General features: G+C 32.9%; 3 protein-coding genes and 1 pseudogene across 4 annotated transcripts; 2 read left to right on the forward strand and 2 right to left on the reverse strand.

The window, feature by feature from the left end:
- The first annotated feature begins 1,337 nt into the window (after positions 1-1,337).
- Positions 1,338-6,502, forward strand: LOC100816112 (MLO-like protein 6). The gene is made up of 15 exons (XM_003555385.5): positions 1,338-1,653; positions 1,737-1,794; positions 1,880-2,040; positions 2,157-2,279; positions 2,600-2,660; positions 3,854-3,942; positions 4,128-4,202; positions 4,294-4,388; positions 4,481-4,530; positions 4,876-4,916; positions 5,008-5,181; positions 5,284-5,319; positions 5,585-5,658; positions 5,751-5,811; positions 5,912-6,502. Exons 1-15 carry the CDS (start codon positions 1,525-1,527, stop codon positions 6,362-6,364), a joined length of 1,680 nt encoding a protein of 559 aa, XP_003555433.1. The 5' UTR covers positions 1,338-1,524; the 3' UTR covers positions 6,365-6,502.
- A 964-nt stretch (positions 6,503-7,466) lies between these two features.
- On the forward strand, positions 7,467-10,091 carry LOC100813446 (probable ubiquitin-conjugating enzyme E2 C). Its single transcript, XM_006606174.4, has 6 exons — positions 7,467-7,920; positions 8,227-8,254; positions 8,973-9,203; positions 9,406-9,469; positions 9,545-9,604; positions 9,871-10,091. Exons 1-6 carry the CDS (start codon positions 7,799-7,801, stop codon positions 9,924-9,926), a joined length of 561 nt encoding a protein of 186 aa, XP_006606237.1. The 5' UTR covers positions 7,467-7,798; the 3' UTR covers positions 9,927-10,091.
- On the reverse strand, positions 9,993-13,898 carry LOC100816636 (rhomboid-like protein 19; annotated as a pseudogene). The gene is made up of 7 exons (XR_005890308.1): positions 13,188-13,898; positions 12,906-12,974; positions 12,652-12,814; positions 12,251-12,357; positions 11,974-12,146; positions 11,727-11,864; positions 9,993-11,387 (listed from the first exon to the last, which is right to left on the reverse strand). The product of XR_005890308.1 is annotated as a rhomboid-like protein 19 (transcript).
- A 599-nt stretch (positions 13,899-14,497) lies between these two features.
- LOC100813986 (uncharacterized protein slr1919) lies at positions 14,498-23,116 on the reverse strand. The gene is made up of 16 exons (XM_003556181.4): positions 22,686-23,116; positions 22,385-22,560; positions 20,958-21,123; positions 20,713-20,765; positions 20,155-20,298; positions 19,919-20,023; positions 19,690-19,815; positions 19,276-19,476; positions 18,747-18,853; positions 18,488-18,650; positions 18,277-18,342; positions 17,870-17,963; positions 17,272-17,384; positions 16,815-16,885; positions 15,828-15,978; positions 14,498-15,303 (listed from the first exon to the last, which is right to left on the reverse strand). Exons 1-16 carry the CDS (start codon positions 22,981-22,983, stop codon positions 14,866-14,868), a joined length of 2,472 nt encoding a protein of 823 aa, XP_003556229.1. The 5' UTR covers positions 22,984-23,116; the 3' UTR covers positions 14,498-14,865.
- Positions 23,117-23,906: the final 790 nt, after the last annotated feature.

A 23,906-nucleotide genomic window follows, 5' to 3' on the forward strand; every position in this document is an offset into this window, starting at 1 on the left:
ATAATAATAATAATAATAATAATAATAAATATTAATAATATAATAATAATAATACATATAGAAGTTTTAGAATAATGAAGATTTAGTTTGGTTGTTCAAAAGTATTTATGCTAATAAGTGAGAAAGAAATTTAATGAGTTACCTACTTATATATAAGGATAAATTGTTATTTTTGTAATGTGTAGAGTGTTGATAAATTTGTCGCTTAAAGATGAAAATTCAAATTTTGGTATCTGAAAGTAAAAAAAAAAGTATGACAAATTTATTCATATGTTAACTTTCGTTCGTTACCATTAATGAAATAACTTACATGACATATGCAAGAACGATTTTATCAGCGTTTTACATGTTTTGGGATGAAAATGACTATTTATCAAAAATATAATTTAATTTCCGTCTTTCCTCTTTTTAATCATTGCAAACATAATATTACAATAAATACTTAAAAAAATAGAAAAACAAACATAAGTTAAAACAAACATAATAACAAACATAATATTGATTAATAAACATAATCTTTCATAAAAGTTTTTTGAAAGGTTTCTTAAGTGAAGAAATTGTTTCTTATCGTTTCTTTTTCATTAGAACAAATCTATATTGCAAGAAGAATTTCTTAAAAATAAGATTTATAATTTTTTCAAGAAATTATTTTTTAGTAATAAAAATAATATTTATTTGACACATAGTAATACCATAATTAAGTGAAAATAAAAAAATAAAAAAATATGAGTTTTTTATCATTAGAGCAAAATTATGTATAAATTTTTTATCATGACATGACACGTAGGAAAACAAAAATATTATGAAAAACACAAAAAATGACTTAAAACCCCACTTAAAGATGCTCTAAATTGCTTAGGATATGCCTTAATTAATTTTGAAATCAAATTCAATGCATGCTCTTGGTCTTACATATCGTCGTCGTAGCCTTAATCTCGAGTGATAAATAAAAAAAATAAAATCCTTTCTAACTTAAAATTATTACATGAAAATTCGCACGACATACATCCCCCGATTATTTTTTTCTTATAAAAGAAGCGCGCTACTGCTATATGCAAATCAAAATACACTTTTCTTTTCTTGCATAATTATTAGTAATATATAACTTGCTGTGATTCTGTGACATGATTTTATTCGTTTATTTTATTTAGTTTCCTCGTTCCGTTACCGTTGCAGTTAGTGAAGTCACTACTATCATCAGAACTTTTCGTTTTTTTCTTTTTGAATAAACAAACAGTTTAATTAAGACTCCTTCCTTCTTGTTATATTTTTCTGACCGATTATTGTTTTGGACAAGTCAAAGTCCTCGTTTCTTTGAAAATGATGCTTCAACACGCTCTCTCTCTTGCATAAGCTTAATTCTTCTGTATATAAACCTCTAGCACAAGCAATTCCACAACACTAACTATCATCAGCTAGCAAGAGTCTCCAAAAAAATTGGTTCTTTATATACGTCTCTAGCTACATAATCTTCTTTCTTCAACACACAAGAATATATATATCAGTGTGGAGGTTAATTAAAAAATGAGCGATAAAGAAGCGAATCTTCAGGCGAAGTTGGAGGCAACTTCAACATGGGCTGTTGCAGTTGTGTGCTTTGTCATGCTTGCTATTTCAATCCTCATTGAACATATTCTTGAAGAACTTGGAAAGGTACGTACAATATATATGTTGCAATTACTATATATATAATATTATTCCTGATCGATGTCTTGCTGTGTGATTGTAATTACCAGTGGTTAAAAAAGAAACACCAAAAGGCTCTTCATGAAGCGCTGGAAAAGGTTAAAGGAGGTACTTAATTATTAATTCACACTTTTTATATTTTTGAGATACTACTCTTGGTGAGTCTAATTAATTGAAAATGGTTTGTGTTTAGAGCTTATGCTGCTGGGATTCATATCGTTGCTCCTAGTGGTGTTTCAAGATCGCATTTCTACTATATGCATCCCAAAAAGCATTGCATCCACTTGGCATCCTTGTGATCCCGATTATAAGAGTAAAAAGCCAGAAGGATATTATGATAAATGCGCAGAAAAGGTAATTAAGCACAATATATATATATATATATATATATATATATATATATATATTCCTTTTAATTTAACTATATGTTTTAGTACTTTATTAATTGACTTTAATTTTTTTTTTTGCAGGGTAAAGACCTAGTTGCTTTTATGTCTGAATATAGTATTCACCAGCTCCATATATTCGTCTTTGTGCTTGCTATTTTTCACATCCTACAGTGCATCATGACACTGACTTTGGGTAGAACTAAGGTACTCACTTTAATTCACTCCCACGTTTGTAATCTCACAAGAATTATGATCCGTCCGTATCTTATATCCTATTTAAGGCCTAGAGAAAGAAGAGCCTTCAGAGAGAAAGTGTAAATATAATTCATGATATGAAGTATAGCAAAAAGAAAAAAAATGAATAAAAAGTACTAATATGAACAAAACTTATAAATTTTATTTTACTGAAACAAAACTCCAATGATTGACTAAACAACAATATAATGGAGGAGTTTCAATGATCAAAAGTCAAAACCAATTCATTTTTGTCTCTGTCACAGTTATTTTATTTTTGTCATATGCAGATGTCTAAATGGAGGAAGTGGGAAGACGAAACAAAGAGTGTTGAACATCAGTTCTACCATGGTAAGACTCCACGTTTAGTTAAAATCTGCAAGTAACATACATCTCAAAATATCTAATCTATGGCATTTAGTGCGAAACCTACTCAACAACAAACGTCACGCCATAAATAAAATATTGTCTAAATCTTAATGGCGTCGAGGTTGACTACTGTACCTATTGGATAACATTGATCTTTTGGTGTTATACCGACAAAAGATTATGATCTATCAACCATAACTGCTCTATTGTTTTAAATTCTGGTAGATTAATTAATTTAATTATGTTTTTTCAACTGTTAAACTTGATTTATTTTTTATAAATAAAAATTTGTATTAAAATATGTCCCAATATGAAAATGGACTACTATTGTAAATCAAATTAATAAGGTGTTACTATATCTTTTGTGAGAATATAAGTTCTCTTGTCTAAATCACATGATCATATTCAAATTTGGTTCTTATCTCTCTTCATTGACATTAATTAGGTGATGTTTATATAATGTCTAAAGGGATATATAGATAAGTATAAAAAAAAAGCATGTTATATTTTCCTATAAATTTATCTATAAATATTCTTAATATTTTTTTTAAATATTAAAAAAATATAATTAATATTTTGGAAACATAAAAACATAAATACTTTCCTTATTTAGAGGATTAATAAAACGTATTTGTAGAAGAATTTATAATTATGCAAATATAAAATTTAATCATAGTCTTGTTAATTAATTTATGTTGAAATTTAATGTCCTATTAACGAAAACCTTTAAATATACTAATTAAGAAATGTTTAATATCTGTTAAAAAAAGAAAAAATATTTAATATACCTTAATTAAATGTTCTTAATTACTTAAAAGTATCTCTAATAAATTATTTTTCATTTCAATATAAATATTTTTTACCTTTGTTTCGTTAACCCATTTCCTAAAATTTGTCTAAAATGTACAAAATGAAAGAATTTATTACTATGTTTCATGTATATAATTAACACCTGTTCACCAATAAAAATGTATATAATTAACACTCTCTTCAACATATTCATTTCTATGAGAAAATTCTTGTTGCTACTTGTTAGCATAAAATAGTAACATTTTTGTGTCATGCGTCTTGGATGTATTAGTAATACATGGAACAAGCCCCTTTTATCTTTGGCCATTTATATGGGCACATCTGAATATATATCTGATAGTGGCTTTTGCAAATATGCATTGCAGATCCTGAGAGGTTCAGGTTTGCTAGGGATACAACGTTTGGACGAAGGCACTTGAGCTCATGGAGTCGATCACCAATTTCCTTATGGATAGTGAGTACACATTAATTAATATCATATTCATATACACATGCATGAATAGAATGATAAATTTATTATATTGTAACAGTGTTCCAAGAGAATGAAACTAGGTCATAAGCTACTTTCTGAATTTCAAGCACTTGATCTGTTATTTGTGACACTAATTTTATGAGGCCTTTGTATTTTGCTCCAATCAGGTTAGCTTCTTCAGACAATTCTATAGGTCACTTAATAAAGTTGACTACATGGCATTGCGACATGGATTCATCGTGGTAAGTTTCTATTCACTAAAGTAATCTGTTCTATAGTTCGATATTTTTGCTCAAAAGGATATCATAATTAAACTAAGCTATGTAATTTTAGGCACATTTGACTCCAGCAAGTGAGGCAAAATTTGATTTCCAGAACTATATCAAGAGAACACTTGATGAGGATTTTGCAGTTGTGGTGGGCATAACGTAAGAATACCATATACTGCTTTGCTCTTCTTTCTGTCACTTAGTTACCATCTTACCAATCTAAGCTTAACCATGCATTTTGGTTCTTGCAGTCCAACCATATGGTTCTTTGCAGTGCTTATTCTGCTCACAAATACTCATGGTAAGCCCTGTTCAAATTTCAAAACCTATTTGAATGACATAAGAAGTCATGCATAATTGGTGTTGCTATGGCTAAAAATGAATTACATCTGACTATAGCAAGATAAAAAATCAATATGGGTTTGATCGTGAATCATTTCAACCATTTTCATGCACAATGTTTGTAGAATTCAATTGATACAGGATTTTCTTAGCAGAGAGTATTTTTTTCCGCATAGTATGACTTTCATTATACTACTTCATCTTTTCTTATTAAAACTAGAATGCCCTTAGACTAGAAACATTATACTATGCTCTTATATTCTAGTTTATTTCATTAATGATAATTTTTATTCTATATGGGCAGGGTGGCATTCTTATCTTTGGATTCCATTTATCCCAGTAATTGTAAGCACAAACCACTCATTCTGCTTTTGTTGTTGGTCTACTTTTTTTTTTTCTATTGAACTGATCATAAAGTTTAATGTGAAATTTACAGATAATCTTGTTGGTGGGAACAAAGCTACAAATGATCATAACTGAGATGGCACTAAGGATTCAAGATAGGGGGGAAGTCGTCAAGGGTGCACCTGTGGTTGAGCCAGGAGATGGATTGTTCTGGTTCAATCGACCTCGCTTCATCCTCTTTTTGATTCATCTTGTTCTCTTTCAAGTAAATTTTATGATTTATTTTCCTATGATTCAACCTACTGTCAAATTGAAGCATTCCAACTCCTGTGTTATGAAATTAATTATGCTTGGTTCTGTGCTGCAGAATGCATTTCAACTAGCGTTTTTTGCTTGGAGCACAGTAAGTATCCCATCCTGATCAATTTTCCTAAATTGAACATGTTGTTTAGCAATACAATATTGAAGAATGTAGCAGCAGTGCTTAGACCATGCAATAAGTAGGATGAAAATCTACCATTAAAGGAACTAGGAATCAAGAACAAACTTTCCCGAACCTTAAATTGTTGGGAGAAGACTCAAGAATAGCTTTGATTGATATATAAAGCAAGTTCAATAACCTTAAAATAAGCTAATTCTAACTCAGCATTGTTATTTTTTGGTTACAGTTTGACAATGGATTCAAAATAAACTCTTGTTTTCACAGAACTACTGCCGATATTGTCATTAGACTTACAATGGGGTAAGTTCACTTCATTTGCCAAACTGCATGTGACATACCAACTTATGGAACAATCATTAGCATATGTGACTTTTGCATACCAAATTTTGCAGGGTTCTCACACAAGTTCTATGCAGTTATGTGACTTTGCCTCTTTATGCTCTAGTCACACAGGTCAGATACTGGAACATTATATTCACTTGACCCTTTCTTTTACCAATATATATTATATCTTAGCACTGATTTTCATTTTGTATTTTCTGGCATTATATAGATGGGTTCAACCATGAAACCTACCATTTTCAATGAAAATGTGGCAACAGCACTAATGAACTGGCATCACTCTGCTAGAAATCACATCAAACACAACAAGGGTTCTACTTCTAACACACCATTCTCAAGCAGGCCAGGAACCCCAACACATGGCATGTCTCCAGTTCACTTGCTTCACAAGCACCCTAGACACAGTGACAGTCCAATAGTTTCTCCAATGGCATACAATTACGAAAATGAACAATGGGGTGTTGAAGGGATACATTCCCCAAACCACCATGCAAGAGATCATGATCATGATCATGGAGAGACCATGCAGATGCAGCAGCCTACAGCTCCAACAGCAGATTTGCCTCCTAGTGGACTAAATCCTATTCGAACTCAACATGAAATCAACATTGCTTTATCTGAATTTTCATTTGGGAGGGGACACCACACTGGTAGTAATAACTAATAACTACATTAGTATTAGAAACATTTCCTTGTTTTTTGTTTTTAGCTTCAATACATATCGAACACATCTATGTTGTAAGTAAAAGAAAAGAAGTGCTTTTGAAGATTTAAATATAAAAGTGAAGTAATTTTGTTGAGACATGATTTGTTACATCTCTGGTATGATTTGAGGATGAAGTTTCACTTTCACATTGTTAGTATAAAAAGTATGCCAACATTTCATGAGTAAAATGGCTAACATGGTTGATCAAATTCAAAGAATTGTTTGAGGTGATCGATTAGAAAAATTAGCCAATGCATTAGGAAGTCACTATTTGCCTTTTCCTGATTAATGCATGAATTATTAATGATGTTACATCATGTTCATACATATCTTATCTATATTGAAGATATTTTTTTTTTTCTTTTATAAAAAAAAGCATGGTAGTGTTTTATTTTTTTAAAACACAAAATGTAAAAGCCTAGGCATTAAGAGTTTTCTATGGGCTTTTGGCCCAAAAACTTTGGAAAGGAAAACTTGCTTGTTGGAGATTGTTACTCAGCCCCATTTTTCTAATTTCACTCCCTACTTTTCTTTATTAAATTATGAATTTACCTTTTTGTACTCCTTAACCCTAAACTCCTTTTAAACTTTCTTGCCCCTTTCTTCGACCCCCTCACCTTCTGTTCCTTCTCACCTCTCCCTCGAATGAGACGTGCATTTCGCCAGAGACAGACACATGAGGTGAGTTGTATTTTTTTTTTCATCTTGCAAATGTAAGCAAAACTTGTTTATGTTGTGTAAGTATACACAAAAGAGATTCATTAAACTGTGAAACGTTATTCTGCCTTGGTGTAATGTGTTTCCAATGTCAATAACCCCCAATGTTATTTAAAATTCAGAAAATTATCAAATAAAATGTGTTCTATGTCGAAATATAGCAAGTAACCCTCATCCCGGTCATTAAAAGAAAATTTATAATCAAAATATTTTTTTTACGTAACATTAACTTAGAACCACGCGCATCCAAAAAGACAAAAAATTGTGTTGCGTATATTTTTTTTAATATTTTTCTATAATTTAGATGATAAATATTTTTTTTAGTTTCTTACATTAGCAGGCTGAATAATATTTTTCTCTATGTATTTTGTGTTTATTCATGTTCTATTAGATTTGTTAGTTTTATAATAATTATCACATTTAAGATTTTGATTGGTGTAAAAATTAAAGTGATAAATAATTGTGATAATGAAAGAGTTAGAAGCAACGAGCAGTGGCTAACACCGGAATCTGCAAACTGAGAAGTCCCATCATTCTTTTTCCACACTTCCATCGTTAATCATTTTCCCGCAAAATATTTTTCTTTCTCTGTGTTGTGGCTTCTCCTTCACCGTTCATTCTAAAATCTCAGCCGCTGATCAGATTAGGCCTCCGTGTTGATCTTGATCGCCGCTCATGGAGGTCCGTTCCAACCCCGCCGCAGACAATTCCTCCGACCACCGTCGACCGCCCGCCGTTTCGTCCATGCAGCCGCTGCCTTCTCCTAACCCCGTCGACACCTCCGCTGTTTCTCAGAGGTGAATGAAAATTTGGAATCTTCCTTCTTCTCTGCTTGATTCGTCAAACGAAATCTTTTAAAAATTTGAACCTTTTCTTATCCATGTAGAAATAAAAAGAAAAAAAGATTTTGTGTTTTCGGTTTTCAATTCTTTTTTGCGTGATCAGGTTCGGTTTCTTCGTGGCAAGCCAATTTGATGATGGCCGATTATTCATTTTTTTAAAACTTTTTTCTCTTTAACTTCTGATATTGTTGAATTTGCATTTTCGATATTGGGTTTTTCGTTGGAATTGTTCTTGATGGTTTTGTTTTCATGTAATTGCAGACTCCAAAAGGAATTAATGACTCTCATGGTATATCTCTTTTTTACTTAAATTATGATTGTTGTTATTATTTTTATGGACCTTTTTTCTTGAATTCCCTGCATCTCTTTACGCTTTTTGTAGAATCAATTCTGATTCTGATTTAGAAAGTTGAATTCTTTAGGAACATCTAGAAAATCACGATCTTTTCAATTTTATTTTGGTCCAGGGTAGGGGTTGGTATTTTCTTCTTCTTCTTTTTATTTTTTTATAGAACTACTTATGCAAATTGCATTGGTTCTCTACTTCTCTATGTAAACTCGTGTTGTATTGGTAAATTATTTTTATTTGAATGCTAAACTTTATGCCTTTAAGGATAACACCCTCTCTAAGATATAAAAATATTTAGGTCCGATAATTATAGTTTTTAGGTTGTCAAATGCATTGGTATTTTCAGGTCTAACTCAAGTATTCTGCACTGTTGAGTAAAATGTGTTATATGATTATTGTCAAAAAATTGGTTTGTTTGTGAACATCCTGGATCGAACAATTTTATTTTATGAAGCATGTTTGATTTATTCATGTACTCTTATTTTAAATCAGCATCTATATGAGGGTGGTAACTTGTGTAATTTATTCTGTTGGGATATCGGCTGATTTTTAAGAAACTAAGGTGTTACAAATGCTTTCCCTTTAGTCATATTATAATTTGTTATCTTGTTCTCACAGTCACTAACACTCTAAATGCTGATAATAACTTTTCCTGCAGATGAGTGGAGGAGATCTTGGGGTATCGGCTTTTCCTGATGGGGAGAGTATTTTTACATGGATTGGCACAATTGAAGGTGGAAAAGGGACTCTGTATGAGGGTTTATCTTATAAGCTCTCCTTACGTTTTCCCCTAGACTATCCTTTTAAGGCCCCCCAAGTGAAGTTTGAGACAATGTGCTTTCATCCAAATATTGACCAGTTTGGCAACATTTGTCTGGACATCCTTCAGGTATTCATGAACTTATGAATTAGAGCCAAATTTTCAATGATCTGTGTTTTGGTGGCTTTGGATCTCTACCATTTAGTTTTACTATGGATGCTTAAGTATATGTAGATGAAATTTCAATTTTTATTGCATCCATCTGCACTTTGTGTTCCATGAACTACATTCTCTTGGAGCTAATAACTGTCCTACTTGTATGTTTCTACAGGACAAGTGGTCTTCAGCTTATGATTGCAGAACTATTCTTCTGTCTATTCAAAGTTTACTGGAAGGTCTGTTCTCGATATCTTTTGAGTTTTGCATTCACCTTTCAGTGCTTGTCTGAGCAATTTACTTTCTAATAACAGAGCCTAACCTGGAGAGTCCTCTAAACAGCTATGCTGCAGCACTTTGGAATGACAAGGAAGGTGTGGAAAAACAATTTTTTTAAACTGCCAACATTGATTTCTGTTATAAACTTATAATGATGATTTATACTGGCTACTATTTATTAGTGTCGCACCTAAGTTTTTTCATTTGATCTCCACTTCAATTACCATATTCCTAGAGGTTTCTTGTATTTGTCTTAATCCTTATTCAATATGTATAGTGCTCTTGTAGTGTAGAGCAATGTAGATTTTTGTTGAATTGCATATTATTTTAATTGGGTCTATGCATGGAAAATGTCATGCAGATTACAGGAGAATGGTTCACAAACAGTATTTTGCTCGAGAAGCTCTTGAAAGCTGATTGATAAAATTCCAAAGCGAGATCAATTAGTTTCCACGTCATAGTTGTAAACGTTTGCCTGAAGAAAAAGTCTGCACCTTATAAATGTCCTTTTTTTTTTCCTTGCTTTGATATTGTAACCTGAAACTACGAGAGTTCTAAGTCCTCTTAAAAGTCTTTTAATTACTTTCTGTATAGTAGTAAAAGTTTTCATTGCAAAATAGCCAAATGACGCAATGACATCTTTGTGATATTTTTTGCTTCGGATGCACGATGCTTACAACTGTATATTCATGTTACGTAATATCTGTCACTTTGAAGCTGATGCTTGGATTCTTTACTACACGGTCATCCTAATTTCTTAGTGCCTCAAAATTCATTCATAAATAATTTAATTATGAGATGAATGTTAAGTTTATAATTATCATTTTGTTTCTTGGTAAGAAATTGACATACGTGATATTTAGAATAATCACTTAAAATTACTTCCTCAAGTGAATTGGCCCATTTTGCATTGAGGGGGATAAAGTTACTACTATCATGTTCGTCGGAAGAAACGTCTGAGGTTTAAGACTGTTAAGCTTGAAAAGTAAATATGGTATATGTTTGAGAGAAACAATACCATAGGCTTTATCTACTGTCTAGCTATAACTGTGTTTGTACTTGGCTAATGTCGTCGTTGCATTTTGTTTGTTGCATTTTTAATATTAAAGACGGTTTTATGACCACTTTTATTCTATGCATTAGTGTGTGCTGGTTATCGATTAAGGTATTTCTGTAGAATCATGTATCTTAGGGTGTTTTAGTTGAAGGATGCCGTTTCACATTTTGTATTTGGTGTAATATTGAGTTCTAAATCAGGCCCACTTTTTTATTTGCTTATAGCTTTCAACGTTAATTGCTTCTGTTGTTCATCTATGATATATTCTTGGTATTCAACTAAAGAAGTTCGGTAATGACCTTCTTTCGGTTATTGTTTTGTTTAAATCCAATTTATTTTTCCTATAACATTTTCTCACTATGCATTTCTTCATCTTTCATCTCATGGTTCTCAGTAATCCAAGATGTCGTCGCATTGACAAGATATATTTAGAATTGTGTGCATGAAAAATTAAGGAAATTCTCAGTATAACATGGACAATTCTTTTACTATCATGTGAATTGCCCCCATTTTGCATTGAGGGATTAAGCTACTACTATCATGTTTGTTTGATATTTTCAATCTTTTTTTCACCTCATTTTCTTATATTTCTCTTTCTTTTTCATCACATCATTTATCATATTAACATTTTCCTTAAAGACAAATAATTTTTTTTTCTCTCATTACTGTACCGCTTGTGAAAATGTAACTCATTACTGTTTCATATTATCTGAATTTACAAAAGCTAAGGAATTTAAACATTTTCTGTAGCATCTGTTTGCAACTCCTCCGCACTTCGTGCAATAGCCAACCTCTTTTCCAGTGCTCGAGCACCTATTTCTCTGCAAGAAAGAAGCAATTACAATAGTGAGTTGTTTATTAAGCAATGTAATTGTTTCAACAATGCTAGGACAGTGGTTATTGCTATTAGTGTTTATGAAATAAAACCCAAAATTAAAGAAGAAAACAAAGCAAAAAATCATAAGATTTGCTAATAATTTTTCTCCTTTTAGCTGAATCATTTACCACACACACACAAACATAAAAGTAGTTCCAGACCTACGACTTTTATTGTCTATTATTATTTATACAATTGTTTCGTTATGAATTGCTTCAATGTAACAATTTCTAATATATACAACAAGGTGAGATAAAACTAAAACACAGTAATGTGAAATTACCTTCTCCTAGATGCCTCAATGGGGTCAGAACCTGGCAAAGGTTCACCTCTTAGAGTGTAGCCTTGAGCATCATCAGAAGCATCTCTTCCAAAGAGCATTCGATGAAATATTGATGCAATAGGGTCTATAACCGGTCTACAAGGTAGCAAAAAAAATAAAAAAAAATAAAAGTTGTTTAAAAAGATTACCAGAGCCTTGTAATTCATCATAATATATTACAGGCAAACTAAAACCATATCTTGCCTTAAAAACTCTGGGAAAAAAAGTAGAGAATGCAAAATCCTCACTTGGGTCACCCTTATGTTTTGTTTCGGGTTTCCTCTGCCAGTATCTAAGGCAAATCAAGAAGCTATATGATGTTGCCTCTAGTGTCCAGAAGCTCGTAGCAATAGAACACAATAAAGCGATAGATGGTAACCACTGAACAGAAATGGAAGTGTGCCATATTAAGAGGATCACCATAAACCCATTGTCACTGAAAAGTAATGAATTAAAAGTTACGGAACAAGGGTAGAATATCAAACCTTCACTTTTATCTTGAGGAAAGGAAGCTCTTGATCTGGAATAATTTGCTTGATGCCAACCAAGAAGCCAAAATATAACTCCATGAAATCCAGAGAGTGGCATATAACTAGAAGAGCAAAGCAAGAGTATAAATATCAGAAGAATTGGATCAAAAAGCAAATGGCACACATAATGTCCAATATGATTGAACAGATAGCATAGAATATGAGGTAAGTCCATGACCTGTAGGCCCTAAAAAAAGAGACATAAGTAATCAAGCTTAAAATGGGCATCCATTCATCTCCTGATAGAAGAATAATGTGAAAAAGGGAAATCTAATAAAAAGAGAGAAAAATAGACAAGAACATGAACAACCGACAGAAAACATCATGTCAGATGATAATAGATTTTAAATACTCACAGGTAACTCTCCTGCCTTGTAATGTAGTAGAAAGCAATGAAAGTGATGAAAATGCAGAGAGAAGTAAGAAAGTTAACTAGAAAGATGAACTTTAGAAATTCCCTGGGACCCCATACTGGCTCAAGCAGCTTCCCAATGAAGAGAAGACCAATTGTGCTGACCACTACCAATAAAAGTGAATGTTAATTGTGAAGTTTTGGCTAAGGCAAGAGAAACACATAATTTGATGGAAGAGAAAGTGCATACATACATACATAAATACCCCATGGACAGATTGTTCAACATAACCAGCTGTAATGAGGTTCCAGGCAAATGGAATAGTCCTGCAGAGTAAAACCAATAGGAAAACAAGTTTCAAGTCAAATAAAGTTGTACTCAGTAGCAGTGCGTTTTTAGACATAGTAGCACAATATTTTATTTACAAGTAAGAAAATATTTATTTATTTATTTATGGACAAATGTTAATTTATTAGTTTTGTTTGAAATAATACAAGAAAGACTAATAACAAATCTATATCTATGATCCTTTAATTTACAAGTGAGTGTTGAAAGTTGAAATTGCGATAGCTGGCGGGAAGAGATGAAGGAGTGATATGATCCTTATCAAGGAGAATGTGAAGAGAAATGAGGACGAGGGAGAGACCCTTGCAGTGGCGCGTGAACCCAGACAACCTCGTACCCTGTCACTCGTGAAATTCAAACATCACATTCTCAATTACTATTATCTTCTCAAAAACACAGAAAGAAAGAAAGAGATAGAGAGATAGTGGTGGCGTGCTCATGGAGACCAGATCCGGGATTCGAATCTCAAGAGGACGACGAGATCAACTATATATATACTACTTTACGTAATAATTGTAATTCTCATCATAATTACTGTCACTTTTTAATTTTGTTGGATAGTGAAGTGGAAACAATAGCATATATAGTACAACGCAACACGTCAATTCACTTTCATGCCACTCTTCTGCAATGCAGCCATCAAACAAACGTTTATAGTTCCACGTCAAAATATCTATATCTATACTATACATATGAAATGGTAAAATGTCAACTAATACTATATAATAGAACCACATGCACCAAGTGTTTTTGTATTTTAGAAACATGAGCTTGTGATATGTTCTGTAACTTACGTACATTTATTTGAGTCGTTCTTATGGTACGTCTCCTGTGCCTAAAAATTTGACAATTATGGGAATATATTTGACTCAAGTTTGATTCCTATTGATAATCTTATTACTTGTTTGAGTAGGGTAGGGTAGTCCCTAAATGCGAGTTTGAGGATTGCTAATGAAATTTTATGTAAAAAATAGTATTGTTCAGTAATTCCAAGTTAGAACTAATTTAATTTACTCGAGACATTTGAGAAGAAAAAAATGACTTTTTCATTAGATTTAAATTTTCACATTAAATCTTTTGACAAATTTATTTAATTTGAGATAAAAAAGTAAACATAAATTATCTCACTTTAAACTCATTTTTATCCAAAATTAATTTTATAAAGTCTATATGATCCAAAATTAAAATTAAAATTGTAAACACTCACCTAAACAGATACCAAATACTACAATTGTCCATTTCGCCAGAGAAAAAAAGGTATTTTCCCAGTAGCTTTTAAAAATAACATCCACAACAACACTTTAAATAAGCACAAGTAGAAACATCCGATGTATCTCCCCTCTCGCGCTATCATCAACTCTTCACTTAGGGATAACTAAAATAAGTGTCTTAATTATCGGCCGGAGACTGATTAACAACCAAATGGAAATAACAAAAAATAACTAACAAGTGACAGTACAGTAACTATGTACTGAGGACTGGAACAAAGAAGTTTACAGATTAGTAACCAAAAGACATTTTTATTCTTTGAAGAAAATTTAACACTTTACATGACACTGTACATACTTGTAGGGTATTTAGATGTTGATAGCAGCATCAGTACCGCGTACAGTGTTTCCCCATACATAAACTGTAACCAAAACACGTTGCAATCCTATGCCTATATTTCACCTGCCTGACACCAGATTTGCTCCAAATCTAACACACCCAACTTAAGCTACAAACACAAATGCTTTTGTTAGCAGTAAACAACGAACTTTCACTCTGTCATCCATAGAAATAAACCTTTCTTTTTCTTTTTCCTTTTGGAAAATTGTCGTTGGATAAGAATGCTCTCTTTCTGCTGAGAAAAGTGAATGTTTTGAGAAAATTTCATACACTGACTGCATATCTCTTGGGAGCATCAAATATTTTGCCCAAGTAAGCTTCAGATAGAGACACAACAAGCTGGTGGCAAGCCAAAGTTGAAGCTGTAATAATTATTAGAAGGGAAGCCCAGGAGAACCGCAGCATCAATATTTTATCCCTACTTGCAGACTTTAGAACCTTAGAGAATATCACTCGAAGTCGCCGGTCTCTAAAGATGGAATTGTAATCATATGTAGGCAAAGATGATCTAGGGGATAGACCTGATTCTTTGTTGCTAGGTCCATTAGCCAATACCACCCGGGAATACTGAGTAACTGTAATTCCTTGTCCAAATAATTTAATCATCCATTGGTACAGTAAGTCAACTATGATCTTGCAGAGTTGTTGGCGGAAAAACTTTCCCTCCTTCGAGACCATTGCTTTGATTAATGAAGCTCCATCCTGTTCATTCAATGATAAGTAAGTTTCATACATTATATAAATATTTTGGCCAACCAAAGAAAATCTTCAAGCACAAGTATATTCCGTTTTCCCTGCCCACTAATAATACACTGCAGTAATCAAACACTCCAACTAATAATGCAAGACTCAGTATAACTAACATAGTCATAGTAAAGTATTTTATTTGGTAGTGGTACAATGAAAAGTTATTGACAATGAATCCACTAGAAGCTCGGGCAACCTGGTAAGCTGTGTACAATGCGATCACAATAAATTGGAACTAATTTAATCCAGATACACATAATAATAAAAAAAAAATCAAAGCCAGCCTACAAGAGAATTTGGTAATCAGCAATTCATCATTTACAACCACATATGGCAAATATACTAACCATATATCTATTGCTATGTATGGAGGGGCACTCAAACATAACAAACAACCAATATAGACAAATTAGATAGGAATGGTGACAGAATCTTTGAGTACATGAAAGAAGCAAGATAGACAGCTTATAGGAACTCACAGCAGTCATGAGAAGTCTTCTGATAGCAACACCATCTTTGGATGGTAAAAGCCTCAAAACCAAATATGCAACATCAATTGTATCAGTGGCCTTATTTGTTGAATGATCAAGGGAAGTCTCACTATTTGATGCTACTAGTCGCAAGGCTTTCCTGGCAACATATCAAAAGTATGAGACACTACATCCAAAGCAGTAAAAAAATCACAATTTATTAAGTAATAATGGATTAACTAAAACAGGCCAGCCTAAGGCATATATGTCTCTCGCATGAAGATCAGATTGAGTGCACGAAAAAAGTGAAATAGACAGTTATTAGGCACTAGGATTACAGATTTACCTGTAGAGGGTCAGTATTTGTAGAAAAGGGAGCTTTCACGACAAAATAGCAAATGTATAAAAATGGTACTGTAAAAATTTTAGTGTATTTTGGTGCAATGAAAATTTGATTCTTTGCATATGTTTGTGAATGAAGTTCAACATTATTGCAAGTTAGTGAAGATGCCTTTGAGATGAGTAGCAATATCAACAGTACAGGACCTAGAGGGTTAAGAACACTGTATTTTGATGGTGTAGGACTGTCAAAGAATTTGGTTAGGAGACTTGGACAAATTTTGGGATAATTCCAAAAAAGAAACTCATGTTAAAAATATTTACCATAGAGGGAAAATAACCAATAATAGCAATAACCAACTCTTGAGTAGATTTAGAAGAGGCAACACAAAAGAGCTTCAGTTGCATACCGCCGTGTGTTTAATTTGAATTAGATAACAATTGGCATTTTTCATTTTAATCTTTTCAATCAAAGAGGCCTTGCTGTTTACTACATAGTTTGTAGATGAAACTGAAAATACAAAGTAGATAGATTGTAGAAAAAAGATAAATATTATGTCAGAAATTAAGCATTAAAAAAATATAAAATATAGTAGATTAGAAAAAACAGAGCTATTTCCCAGAGAGCATACTCCCTGGCATATCACTAAGACATACCTAGTTGCCCCTACCCTCAAGAACAGGGAAAGTCTTTGCCACTGGAACTCCTTCCTTTGGTTTAGAAGCACCTTAACAGGAGAAAACAGAGTTAAGAGAAAAAAAATGAATAATGTCTAAGATATATTAAGAAGAAACTGTATTGAGTACACATTCATAACAGCCATTAGTACCATGAGATGATGTCTAGTAGTTCACATAGATGAATATGCAAAACTATGATGATTGATTCGACAAGACATGTTAAAAAAAATCATGTGTGGCTAAAGTTTGAACAGGATTAATATATAAAAACATATTATTAAATTTTTTCTGATTTTTTCTCAGAGAAAAGTGCTCAGAATATATTCTCTATGCTGTAACATCAGCAAATAAGAACAAACACATGATGAGATGTTTATTGTTACAGTTATTCAGACTATTGGCACAAAACTCATTGTTCAAGGTCTTATAATACCGAATGCAATATATTCCTTGTTGCAGCTGAGTTCTCTGTGAGAAGTTTCCGAACAACATAAGGATATGCAGCTTCAAAAGTCTTGAAATTTGTATCGGCAGCTATAGCCAAACCTGAAATTGTTTCAAAGCAAAATATGAGTTAAAAGATAATGTAAGGAAAATATTATAAATTCAATATGATTAGAAATTTAGTATGGAACTATTCATGTGTCTTTACATTACAACTTAAACTTTAGGAAATGTTGGTTCATGACATGGTATCGAAGTCTCTGACTAAATGGGTTTAGAGTTCAATCCTTGTTGATCCCATCCTTCTAATAAAAAGTTGAATTTTAGCACAAGGTAGGTGAACTTGTGCATTATCCAAACTTCAGGTCCAAAAGGCTCTTATGTGGGTGGTTGTGTTAGAAATATAGCATAAACATTCATGTGCCTTCACCTAACAACTTAAGCTTTTGAGATTGTTGGTTCAAGACAAATACAAATATTTCACATTACTACATGTTGATGCATACATAGTGAATAGAGCAGAACTTATTAGTATGACAATAAATGAGCAACCAAGAAGTAATCTACATGTGGTATTGAAAGTTTACCTTCCAATGAAGCTAGGGATCGCAAGACAAGTGTATAATATGGTGGCATGCGGAAATGATGCTTGAGTGCTACAGTCCAAATCTTTCCCAGAACCTTGAGAAAAATTCATTGAAAATTCAGTAACTCAGGAAGTTTGAAAAAGCAAAAATAATAGTAAATATATAAAACTAAGTATACGTGGTTGATTTCTGATACTGCACATACTTTGGACATTTCTCATAGTCATTTTAGTTTTACAAGTGTAAATTTCTTTTCAGATACTGGATGATGCATTATATTTTAGTAGGTTAGTCCAAAATTGGTTAGGAATCTTATTATTTCCATATTCCTTGACACTCAGACAGTGGTTTGCACAGTCATCTGACACACAAATTCAATTACTATTCTTCTTAAAGATGACTCTCACCCTGCTAAACTTCACATCAGGAATTCCTTCTTTAAATTCTACTTCTCCCAAGGCTTGTTCGAGTTCCTGAAAATTTAATATACATCCAGAAAGTCATTGTGTGAACATAAGTTTCTGAATAGCAAAAAACCAGGCATATGAGAATGCTGTTCTTATTTGGTTTAAATATTCAATGGCAAGATTAATAAATCCTGAGATACATGTGCTATACCAGGGTAACAAGTCGGATATTTGTCCCTGGCCTCACAACATCCATATCAACCAGAGCACGGACAAGGGATGCCCAGTCACCATTTACTATATGAATTATTGAAGCCAGCATAGCAAACTGATGCCTTTTTTCCATTTGACAGAGCAAACCAAAATCCAGAAACCTGTCACACATACAAAGAAGTAAAAAATTCTTAGATTTTTGTGATGAAGGGAAATCATAATTTATTCAGAATGGATAGGGAAGGAAAAAGAAATACCCTATTTGTCCTGAGGAAGTGTAACGCAAGTTACCAGGATGTGGATCAGCATGTAATAAGCCTGTTTCAAGAAGCTGGACCAATGTTGATTCAACGCCTTTGCTGACCTGAGTTAATCAATATGTAAAAGAAATGAAAAATTAATTGAATGTGACAATTTCAACATAGTGAAACACTCAGTCTCAGACATCGAACAAAGCAAGCTTTTAGTAGAATCAATGAGAAAATTTCAGTTGAGTAATAATGGTCAAATAAGCTAAACGGAGGATTGATGAAGAAATTCTACCACCACCTCAATCCAGAGTCTTATTTGTTTTGTAATTGAAACTATACAGTATCTGATGGCCAAAAGTTTCCATTTAATTCATACTTTCTTGTAATTCTATTAGAAAAATAACGATTATCTTCAATAGTCCAATTGGGTTCTACCAAAAGTCAATATTCAGCACATTATCTAACATCCAAGATATACAATATTTCTGCACAATGTGAAGACAAAAAATTGATAATTGCATTTTTGTTTACATACCAGATCAAGTAGACGCCTTTTTGCATCTAATTTCTGCCTTTCTGAATATCCAGAGACATTTCCAACAGAGTTTCCAGCAGTCACAGAGAGCAAATCTGTTGGACTTTCACCAACCATCCACTCCATGGTCAGAACTCTCTTTCGAGTTAAATGTGGAAATACTTTTGGCACATTCATGAAAGTAAAGGAAGAGTGAACTTCCTGCACTTAGCAATAACATGTCAATTCAAAGAGCAAAGCATTTACCACTGTTTTGTGATTTTTGTCAGAAACCAATTCAAGCTAGCTTCACATTAAAAGTTAAAACCTAACAAAAGATTTCATCAAAGCTCTAAATTGTGCAGTTCTAGAATTCATCAATATGTAAAGTGTAAACATAATAAAGCTCCAATTGATATGTCAATTATTTATTACCAGAAACTTTGAAGCATTTGCAGCCTCTAAAGTGTAATCCAATTCACCAACAAAACCTTTCCCTAGTTCATCAGCATACAGGCGAGGGTCACTCTTTCTCTTGGCAATCTTTTGCAGCAGCCCCAACTGAAATGGATAATTTAAACACTCATTTTAGAATTTCATGCAAGGTAGATTAATACAAGTAAAAATTAAAATGCTACTAGAGTTTAATGGTAAATACACGAACCCCAAGACGAAGGATGTAGATATCCCGCACCACCACATGATGCAAATTAGGACGCTGAACTTTAACAGCAACATTATTACCATCAGTAGTACGGGCAAAGTAAACCTAGAAAATACAAAAACATATATGAGCAAGACACATACATCATCACATCAACAGTTCCAAATAAAAGCATCCAACTCTCAGCAATAATATTTAATTATAAATGGCACTCCCTTGTCATAGCAAAAAAGTACCTGACCAAATGATGCAGCAGCCATAGGTTCCTCAGAAATGTAACTAAAGAATGATTCCAGAGGACAACCAAATTCTTCCTCCATAATCTTCATAGCAACAGTCCTGGGAAAAGGAGGGATTTGATCATGCAATTCTGACAATGCCTGCAAGAAGAACACAATTGAAATGTATATACATGTATTGCCAATCCAATTATTCAAAATGTTAGTAGCATTACAATCGTGATAGAAAGGCACAATGTTATTCAAAGAGTTCAGATGAAATTCTATAAGTTACAGTTACAGTATATTTTGTCTGAATTTTCATCTAAACAAACAGAGATAGAAGGCAAATGAAAAAAAAAACACCTTTTTATGCAAATTAGAGTTTCTGATAAATTACATATTCAAAGTGTGGTCACAAATAAATTTGATAAATTATAGAACCACATATTATCATAAAAAACAAGATGGTATTGCTGCCAATAACCAATAATTTGCCCCATCTTCCCAAATTCATCATGGGAAAGAAATGCTTGACAGTAAATAAATGGCAATAAAGACAGTTTTCAATCTAACCTTGGACATCTCAACACCAATGATATCTGGCCTTGTGGAAAGGGACTGACCAACTGCATCAGCAATCAAATGAATGTAACAAGGATATTGATAATCTTGTGACTGCATGAGAGAAATGAAAGCCCCAACAATTTTTTTTAAAGCAATAGGAATTACAAAAGTCATCTAAAGCATGATAATTAAATGATGAATAATAATTTATTTTAACAATCATATTAAGATCTCAAATAGATTCAAATCCGCACCTTTTATAAAGGTAGGGCCAAGATTAAGCAATGTTTCCTTTAACACCATTCCAAAATTATACTGAGATGACGCATCATCCACATCCTCTTCAGGAATTAGACGTAGAAACTTCCTAAATCCTGAAGTTCGAATACTGATCATAGCGGTGGCAAAGGAGAAAAGTACCTTCCAGAATGAAATATAACTCAATAAGGATGCACTTCAAGAAACAGAATGCATCTTGAAACAATTTCAGACCCATTGCAATATGTGTATATGTGTAGGAGGAAATAGTTTAAACCAAAGTGAGTTAAACACTTACACTAACCTTTACACCATTTAATAATCTTTTACTGGATATATCAGAAAACCCACTATTGAATTAAAAGTTTCTATCATACTCCCTTTGTCCCAGAATAAGTGTCGTCCTAGGTTGTTTTACACAGACCAAGAAAAGCTAATAAATAGATGAAAGAGAATATTAGTTTTACAAAACTAACCTCATTAAATAGATGAAAGAGAGTAGTATTAAACTATTAATATTAGGGGAATTAGTGGAAAAGAGCAATTAATATTACATTGAAAAGCCAAATATGGCACTTATTTTGGGACAATTTTTTTTCTCAAATGCGACACTTATTTTGGGACGCAAGGAGTATATATCAGCAAAATTTTAGATTAATCCCAAATTATTTGATACCTAATTCATGCACATCAAAATTGACATAATATATACTTTTAAAATATATGAAATTAGGAATTGCTTGATTACCTTTTTATTGTTGTCCAATTATTACAAGATTTGACACAAATAATTTAAGTAATATATAATTATAATTCAACAATAGATCAAATAAAAATCACATTTCATATAAAGTTATTGATGATGCAAGATCGGATGTAACCCACATCTATGTAAATTGATTTGTGTGTGTGTGTACTTTCTACTTCTGTCCAACTTAACCCCATATGATAGCTCGCAGGAGAAGGATTGTCAAAGTCATTGTAAGGGATTACTTTGCCCATATACCCATTACCCAACCAGTGCCGGATTTTAACACACTAACTTCACACCCAGAACTAAATATTTGGACCATGAAACTTATAGGATTGGACAGCTCCATGTGGCCAAACATCAAGGCTAGGATAGCTCTAATGTCATTAATTAGATTTGAGAATGGACTATATCCAACTATTGTCAAGGTCATTATAAAGGTTTTTTGTCTTAAGAAAACAAAGGAACAAACAACTTTGCTTGCATGAGACAATTGGACCTAGAATCTTTCCTAAGCCTTAGGCCGTAGTGAGTCAATCTGACAGGAAAACTAGATAAAACAAATATTTTGACACATTAGAATTCAAGTAAATATTGACAACTTAACCTAATGATTTATGAAGGGAAATGGAAGAGTGGTTGACAGAATGACTAGTGAAACAAAACAAGTACCTCAAGAACACGAAGGGTGACCACATGGGGCCGAACACTGAAATACTGAGAAACTTCCTGAGGATCATAAGCTTGAGGGAGCGGCCTGGACCAAAGCTTAGACAAATAGTAGAAGTAAGAAGCATAAGCTTCCAAAGCCTCGAGATCATACATGAGCAAATCCACTCCACTTAGTCCTGCAACTTAACAATCTTAGAGCACTTATCACTTAACGATATTTGAATTCTCACTGAAGACATCAATTATATAGCAAGTTGAAAAGTGAGAAGCGGGAAATTGAGATGGAATTAGGGAGGGAAACCTGGATACCAAGGTTGGGGCCAGGAAGGAGAAGGAAGAGGAGGAGAGTGAGGGTCTTCGAGATTGCGGAGCCAAACGACGTCGTCGATTTTCTTGGCAGCCTCGGGAATGCGGAAGGTCTCGTTGGCCCACGCAACGCCGTTATCGATTCCTCTCTTGAGGAATTCCATGTCCTTGCGAACCACCTGAGCCAAGTGGCTGAAGTCTCCCCATGCTCGCTTCTGCTGCTGCTTCTTCCTATGCCGGCGGCTAGAGGAAGCGCGCACGGAGAGGGACGGTGGCGCTAGCACCGTCGCCATGAAGTGAAAGTGAGTGGAGGAGAGAAGAGAAAGTAACAGTGGCGTGGTGTTTGTGTATGTGGTTCTGGGGTAAAGTTGGGATACGATAGACGATGATGATCACAAAATAACTCACACTGGACTAACCAAACAATTCAATTGCATTTGCGCTTAAAATCATACTTTTATTATATTTTTTGTTCAATTACAACCATATAGTATTCTTTTTTTTTTGTCTTGAAAGAAAAATAATCTCACTGCCCAAAAGGTATGAAATTAACCTTCCAAATGTAAAAATAATCTAAATCAATTTAATTTTTTTCAAAAAAATTTTCTCCACACACATTATTAAGGAATCAAACCTGTTAATATGTGTAAAAAAAATTCAATTATCTACTAATTATATTGGACCTCATTAATCCAAGATAATATTCATTTTATTTCAATATATGAAATATACGACAAATCTTACTTTGTTTGATGTGACACTGACACATGTCCAAAAAATTGGACATTGGTTTTCACTTCCGCTGTCTGTTAATTTATTCTTATTCTTACTATAAGTTTTTTTTTTCAATGGACTTAATTTGAATCATGGTGTATTGAAAAATCTCTCAAAATATTTGGATTGTACTTTACAACAATTTAGGATATTTTAAATTCATTTTCATTTTTTTATTCTATGACTTGCTTTTTATTTAATTTATTATTATTATAAATACATATTAATACTCTAGGTCCGATAATACAGCAAACACGTTATATCTTGGTGAAATCCAATCCAATTTTAAAGCTTATGGGTTAGTTGGGTTACGTTTATGGTCTACTTTGACTTGTTAACACGCATTGCGCATGGCGGAAATTTTTTTTATTTGGGTTTTTGAGACTTCAATGGATGAGATGGACCAAATTGAGAGAAGCACGGTGAAGAGTGAAAGTAGTAA

The sequence above is a fragment of the Glycine max genome, chromosome 20 (genome assembly GCF_000004515.6).
Source record: "Glycine max cultivar Williams 82 chromosome 20, Glycine_max_v4.0, whole genome shotgun sequence".
In the NCBI taxonomy this organism is placed as follows: domain Eukaryota; kingdom Viridiplantae; phylum Streptophyta; class Magnoliopsida; order Fabales; family Fabaceae; genus Glycine; species Glycine max.

Bases quoted from the DNA above. Each gene is read 5' to 3' on its own strand.
- LOC100813446 (XM_006606174.4), top strand. From the start codon at position 7,799: ATGGAGGTCCGTTCCAACCCCGCCGCAGACAATTCCTCCGACCACCGT. The intron at 9,470-9,544 runs GTCTGTTCTCGA...TTCTAATAACAG, and splicing joins TATTCAAAGTTTACTGGAAG to AGCCTAACCTGGAGAGTCCT. The intron at 9,605-9,870 runs GTGTGGAAAAAC...AATGTCATGCAG, and splicing joins ACTTTGGAATGACAAGGAAG to ATTACAGGAGAATGGTTCAC.
- LOC100816112 (XM_003555385.5), top strand. From the start codon at position 1,525: ATGAGCGATAAAGAAGCGAATCTTCAGGCGAAGTTGGAGGCAACTTCA. The intron at 1,654-1,736 runs GTACGTACAATA...TGTAATTACCAG, and splicing joins TTCTTGAAGAACTTGGAAAG to TGGTTAAAAAAGAAACACCA. The intron at 4,917-5,007 runs GTAAGCACAAAC...TGAAATTTACAG, and splicing joins TTCCATTTATCCCAGTAATT to ATAATCTTGTTGGTGGGAAC.
- LOC100813986 (XM_003556181.4), bottom strand. From the start codon at position 22,983: ATGGCGACGGTGCTAGCGCCACCGTCCCTCTCCGTGCGCGCTTCCTCT. The intron at 20,766-20,957 runs GTGCGGATTTGA...TTGCTGATGCAG, and splicing joins TGGCCCTACCTTTATAAAAG to TTGGTCAGTCCCTTTCCACA. The intron at 15,304-15,827 runs GTGAGTTCCTAT...TTGAATGAACAG, and splicing joins GAAGACTTCTCATGACTGCT to GATGGAGCTTCATTAATCAA.